The following is a 6,192-nucleotide window of genomic DNA, read 5'->3' on the forward strand; positions in this document are numbered from 1 at the left end:
GTTAAAATTTTTGTCTAGAATCAATTACTATGACCCTGCTATGTCAAGATGGACTTATATATTCTTCCTCACATTTGGATTTTATGTATGCTCTCTCCCACTTGGTTTTAATATGTTGCCACATTTGTAATTTGTAATATGTCTTTTTCTGCATTTTTCGTGCAGCTGAAGATTGCTCTTCATATTGCATTTAAGGTAATGCTCACATTACTTAAATAAATTGAAGTAGCATGAAACGTGCGTACTGCAATCACTTTTGAAATCCGTGTTGCTTATTGTTTGATTTTAATCACCCATCCTTTTGGGATGCGATATTCGGGTGCCTTCGCATAAGTACCATATTCAAACCTTGAATCTATATATATGCATATATATATACACATCTATATGCATATATGTATACACATATATATATATGCATATATGTATGGTATGTATATAATCCAAAAACGAAATATATATATATATATATATAGATATATACATACACACACATACATATATATATACACACATACACATGTATATATGTATGGTATATATATATATATATATATATATATATATATATATATATATATATATATATATATATAATCATTATCATTTATGTCCACTTTTCCATGCTTGCGTGAGTTGGACAAAATTTGTTGAGACCCTTTTTGAGCATCCTGACCTGTTACAAAGCAAGGTAATATTTTCCCATAGCCAGCCATGTTTTTCACAGAAGACTGGAAATAAACACCATCACTTGCATGATGATGAGATTTGTTTACAATACTCGCCTGATATCAAGACAAGGGTACACACAAATTTCTTGACTGTAAAGATGAGTTGGCCATCATCTAAATACCAGTAGACCCATTATTTGATCAGTTTTCTCAACTTCCTTGTGATTTGCATAACTGTTTGAACAATGTATAAGTTCAGAAAAGATTGACTTCAAAAAAGCTTACCTGGCTCAAATTTTATAATTGAGACATTACTGTTGGGTCTTTCATAAAAATCCATCATCATAAGTGCTGTTCCCTGTCGTGTGTAACATCGGATTGTTGAGGCGTGACTAATATCCCCACTGCGAACAATTGAGGCAGTTACAATGTTTTCATTTTCATCAACAATTATTTCTGCTTGTTTGAATTGCATTGTGGGTACTGAAGAGAAAAGAAAGACATATTAAGATGAAATAACTGTTAATTTTTTAAAAAAAGATGAAATTTTTAATTTTTAAACAAAAGTTATGAGTAATAAAAGTTTATAGTCATTTTGTTACCACAATGATTTCTACAACTTTTATTTTCAGGAAAATTTATTTCTCATTTAAGTAGGAGGTCATTAATTTATAAAAGAAATAATGAGATGGTGCGATGTCCGTGCAGTTCCTAAGACAATCAACAGAAATTCCAAAAAGCTGTCAAAGCTCTGAATGACTCAAGCCATTTGGGGCTTTGATGCTTGTTTCAGGAATTCTTTTCAATAGGTAGAATTTCAATATAATAAATTTTCTGCCTATTGAATGAAGTAATCTACTGAATCAATTTCAATGTGCTGCTGACACTTATTTCATCCACCTAAAACTGATAGAAATAGCAGTCATGTCTCCCAGAAATCATTATCCCCTGTTTTAAATAATGAAAGTGACATTCCTACAAACCCTGTGCCTGAAATATAGATGTAATGGTCATAGCTTGAATGCCACTGGTTATTAGTGTGCTCAACAAGAAATGCTTGGGGCAGATGAATCTCAATATTAATGGTAAATAAATGTGATACTTCTGACTAAATATGGTAGTTGACTATTTCACCATCAACCATTATGGCATCTGATAACAATCTAAAGCAGTGGTTCTCGACCAAGGTCCATATGGCCCTTAGGGGTTCATATAATATTTTGTTGTTAAAATTTATGTAAAATAAATTGGATATACTTCTACAATACACAAAACATTTTATCAATCTTTTTAATACAATTCCTAATAATATTTAATTCTAAAAATATAATGGGACTTTTTTTAAACATTGAATGGCTATGAGGGTTCCCCCAAGTAAAATAGGAATCAAAGGGGTCCATAGGTAAAAAATGGTTGAGAACTACCAATCTAAAGTATACAAAGGCAGAAACTATGAAATGATTTAATTAGAGTTGGAGATTCTTTGATTACAGAGTAGGAGTAAGTCCAGATAAATCATATACTATGATAAGGACATATTTGATAGTCTGTATTATTGTTACAACTGAATTTGGTATTTACTTTTAATAAAATAGTGAAGCAGTTGTGGGCATGCTTCCTCCTTTCCAGATTAACAAAGGAATGAAAATGTATAGTTATTAAAAATATATGTTAATTTTACATGTGTTAACCAAGGTAACTGAACAAAATGTTACTTACAGTCTGAAATAGAATCGTTTATAGCTATTATTGAAGAGCTTGGGTCTCCAAGAATGGCACCCATCGGCATGTAGAGAGATAATTCAAATGCTTCCATTCCCTCAACCAATGGCTTGCCTTTGTCATCTAAAATTGTCACCTGCACTTTCTGATAAGTGACACCTGGTGGGAAGGTGAGCACTTTATCAACTGTGATATAGTCAACACCAGCTGTAAATAAAAATAAAATAAAATAAAATAAAATAGAATATGTAACTTTAAAGAAAATATTAGCAACAGAAACAGACATGACTTCTATAATAATAAACATGAAACTGTCTGTCTGAGTCTCCTGTATGTAGAGCAAGTCTACACTTGCTCTACATAGACATATTATAGCTTTTTGGAATTAGGAATATCTCAGGATTGAAGATCTACCCTTGATTTGGTTCTTGAACATCCAACATTGGGATCTTATTTAAAAGCATTTGGGCTGCTATTTCTAGCAGGTACAGCTTGGCTGATTCACACCATCTTGGCTGGCATTTATCAGATGATTTCAGAAACCAAGGGATAGATAAATGACATTTGCTTCATTAGTTTTACATCGAGATAAGAACTTTGGGACAAATTGGCCAACAGGTGGAATTCAACTTAGGACTGGAACAATAGAATGATTGCATTACAGAATTAATTCTCATCTGTCCTTAACTTCTGCTCAAACACCACTGGGGCATATAGTCATTATAGATGTATTATAGTTATGCTATTTAGCTCTTTTTAATTTTGGGCTGCAGGCCCACTTAGCCCTCTACAGGAAGTAGATTAAAAGTCCACATGGATTGTGGTTTTTAAGCTAGTTTACATATAAAATAAAATAAATATAATGTACAAGAAATAAAAATATTCTAAACTTATCAAATTATTTCTGTGTAATTGTTAGTAAGCCAAGAGAAACATGTGATTGTGAATAAATAAGAAACATAGTGTTTCAATGTACTTCAGTTTCAACAAGATACTTTCATCAAAATTAGTGACGTATATTGTTGAGTTCTGCTTGTTTAGCAAGGAATCTGACATGCTTTCATGAATTAGGACCAAACCAATTGCATTTTGATAGAGTCATTGTAGCTATCAAAAGTACATATGCTTCACCATCTCATTCCATGTCTTCCTGTGGAAGAGGTAGACCCAGGAAGACATAGGATGAGATGGTGAAGTATGATTTTCAAATGCTGGGCCTCATGGAGGTAATGATTTGTGACCAAGGCATTTGGCAATATGCCATGCTTGAAAAGACCCATCAAGCAAAGTGAAATCATAGTTGTGGCCGTTGTCAGTGTCACATAAGAGGCACCCATGTGGGTGACGCATAAAAAGCACCTTTTGAGTGTTGAGCTTCACAGAGGCAATGTGGCTGATACTGGTGTTGTAGAACTAGCAACCGTGCTGGTGGCATGCAAAAGGCATCTCCTGAGTGCTGGGCCTCATGGAGGCAATGACAAATGATGGGACCTTTGGCAATATGCTGTGTTTGAGAAGGAAAATCCATCAAGCTGAGTAAAATTGTAGTCACAACAGATACTGGTATGTAAAAGCACCCATTACAGTGGCATGTAAAAGCACCCGTTACACTCTTGGGGTGGTTGACATTATGAAGGGTATCCAGCTGTAGAAACCAAACCAAATCACACTGGAATCTGGTGCAGCCTCTCAGCTTACCAGCTCTTGTCAAACCATCCAACCCATACAAACATGAACAGCGGATGTTAAATGATGATGATGATGATGTACTGTTATAATCACTCTTATTTTATCATATACTTTATAGTAATAATATCTTTAGGTATCATATTAATCAATACTGTATTTTGGAGTACAATATCAACAGCCAGGTCTTAGATGTTTGACTGAATACTTTGATTCCTAATGATATATCATTTGGTACCCAAGTCATTGATAGTTTACAATAAAGTTAGAGTATCAACAATAAGATATTACATACATGACAAAGACTACCTAATAATACTTACCATTAGGTATGAAACCACTGATATTTACAGTGGAGTATCCTATGTATCGTGGCTACTCAAGAAGACCCATCTACCACAGCAGTATTGGCACTGGTGCCACATAAAAAGTACCTAGTACACTCTGTGGAGTGGTTGGCATTAGGAAGGGCATCCAGCCATAGAAACCATACCAGAACAGACAATGGAGCCTCACCAGCTCTACTCAAACTGTCCAACCCATGCCAGCATAGAAAACAGACACTAAATGATGATGATGATGATGATGATGATAATGAATAGACCACTTACACTCCTTTTTCACCCTCCCCACCAGTACTGCCTATTGTCATCTCATGTTACTCTGTTAGCCATACTTTTGCTCCTTTCCTCTCACATGTCCTAGACCTCAGTCATCATCCTGTCTCCTGAGTCACAGACATTGACATCCATCTCAGTCACTCTCTCTTGAATAAAGTACTTGTCCCATAATATTGAGTATTCCTATGATGCTCTATGACACATCCCTCTCAACATCATCATTCAAGCCTTTATCACGTATACATCTTATTCTGTTTAAAGAGGCTGGTTGACAAGTAGAGATGTAGGATTGTCAAATTGCTTTAGTTGTGTTGAAAAAATGGCTACTTCTCTAATTCTGGTGTCACAAAATAATGCAAGTGGATACACAATTTAAAGTGTGAGGTTGTGAGAGCCTTTTAGTTTTGTTGGGGAGATAATAACTCTCTAGTAAGAGTGCCATGAAAAAAATGTTTCTGATACACTCTCTAAGGTAACAGGTGTTAGGAAGAGCATCCAGTTATAGAGACCAAGTCAAACATTAAACACAAGCATGATGAGACCTTCCAACACATGCTGAGTTCAACATAGAAATTGGATGTAAAACAACGATGATGATGATGATGATGATGGTGATGATGATGTACAGCAAAATAGAATATCACTGGCAGAAGACTTTTGTAGTTAATAATAATAATAATAATAATAATAATAATAATAATAATAATGTATTTTTACAAAATAACAAAAACAATAAAATTGAATATAACAAAGCATTATCTTTAAAGGCTACAATGAATCTACAATGATACAACATTTGAAATATAATAAAAGCATTAATTCAAAAGAAATCAGTAACTATTCTGTTAGAATTTACCAAAAACATGGAAGATAGTGTTTTGTGTAAAGAACAAATGAAATAACTAATGTTTTGAAAAAATATATTTTGCTTGAGTATTCAGCTCAAATTATTTCTGAAAACCTCTTTAATATTTTTCAATTGATAAAAAGATTTGTTTTCTGTTATGGAAGAGCTGTGGACACCGGAATTAATTTTGGTATTTTCTCTTTTCTCTTTTATTTGTTTCAGTTATCAGACTGCAGCCATGCTGGGGCACTTCCTTGAAGAATTTTAGACAAAGTTATCGACCCCAGTTCTTTTTTTTTTTTTTTTTTTTTTTGTGAAACCTGGTACTTATTCTATTGAACTATTTTTGTTGAATTGCTAAGTTATGGGGGCATGAACACTAGTTGTCAAGCAGTGGTTGGGGGGAAGGGCAAACACATACACAAAGACACACACATACATACACACATACACACACGTGTGTGTGTGGGTGTGTGTGTGTGTGTATATTCAGCCTCTTTCCTCCAGCCATTTCATCATGTTGAACCCATTAAGCCCTACACATTATTTTTCTCTCTCCATTTTCCCTCTTAATCCTTTGTTGAAGAGCATAAACTCAAAAACACAAGACTTCTTCCCAAGTGTTAAATTAATACACCTGCTTGTT

The 6,192-nt window shown here is 34.0% G+C and overlaps 1 protein-coding gene across 1 annotated transcript in view; it reads right to left on the reverse strand.

The window, feature by feature from the left end:
- The window catches only part of LOC106874359 (extracellular matrix protein 3), a 553,132-nt gene that overhangs the window by 39,944 nt on the left and 506,996 nt on the right, over window positions 1-6,192 (reverse strand). The window contains exons 9-10 of the mRNA XM_014922070.2: window positions 2,391-2,600; window positions 957-1,154 (exon numbers count right to left, since the gene is read on the reverse strand). Coding sequence (XP_014777556.1) covers window positions 957-1,154; window positions 2,391-2,600 — 408 coding nt within the window. The remainder of the gene's footprint in view (window positions 1-956; window positions 1,155-2,390; window positions 2,601-6,192) is intronic.

This window comes from Octopus bimaculoides, chromosome 2 (assembly GCF_001194135.2).
Source record: "Octopus bimaculoides isolate UCB-OBI-ISO-001 chromosome 2, ASM119413v2, whole genome shotgun sequence".
NCBI lineage: Eukaryota > Metazoa > Mollusca > Cephalopoda > Octopoda > Octopodidae > Octopus > Octopus bimaculoides.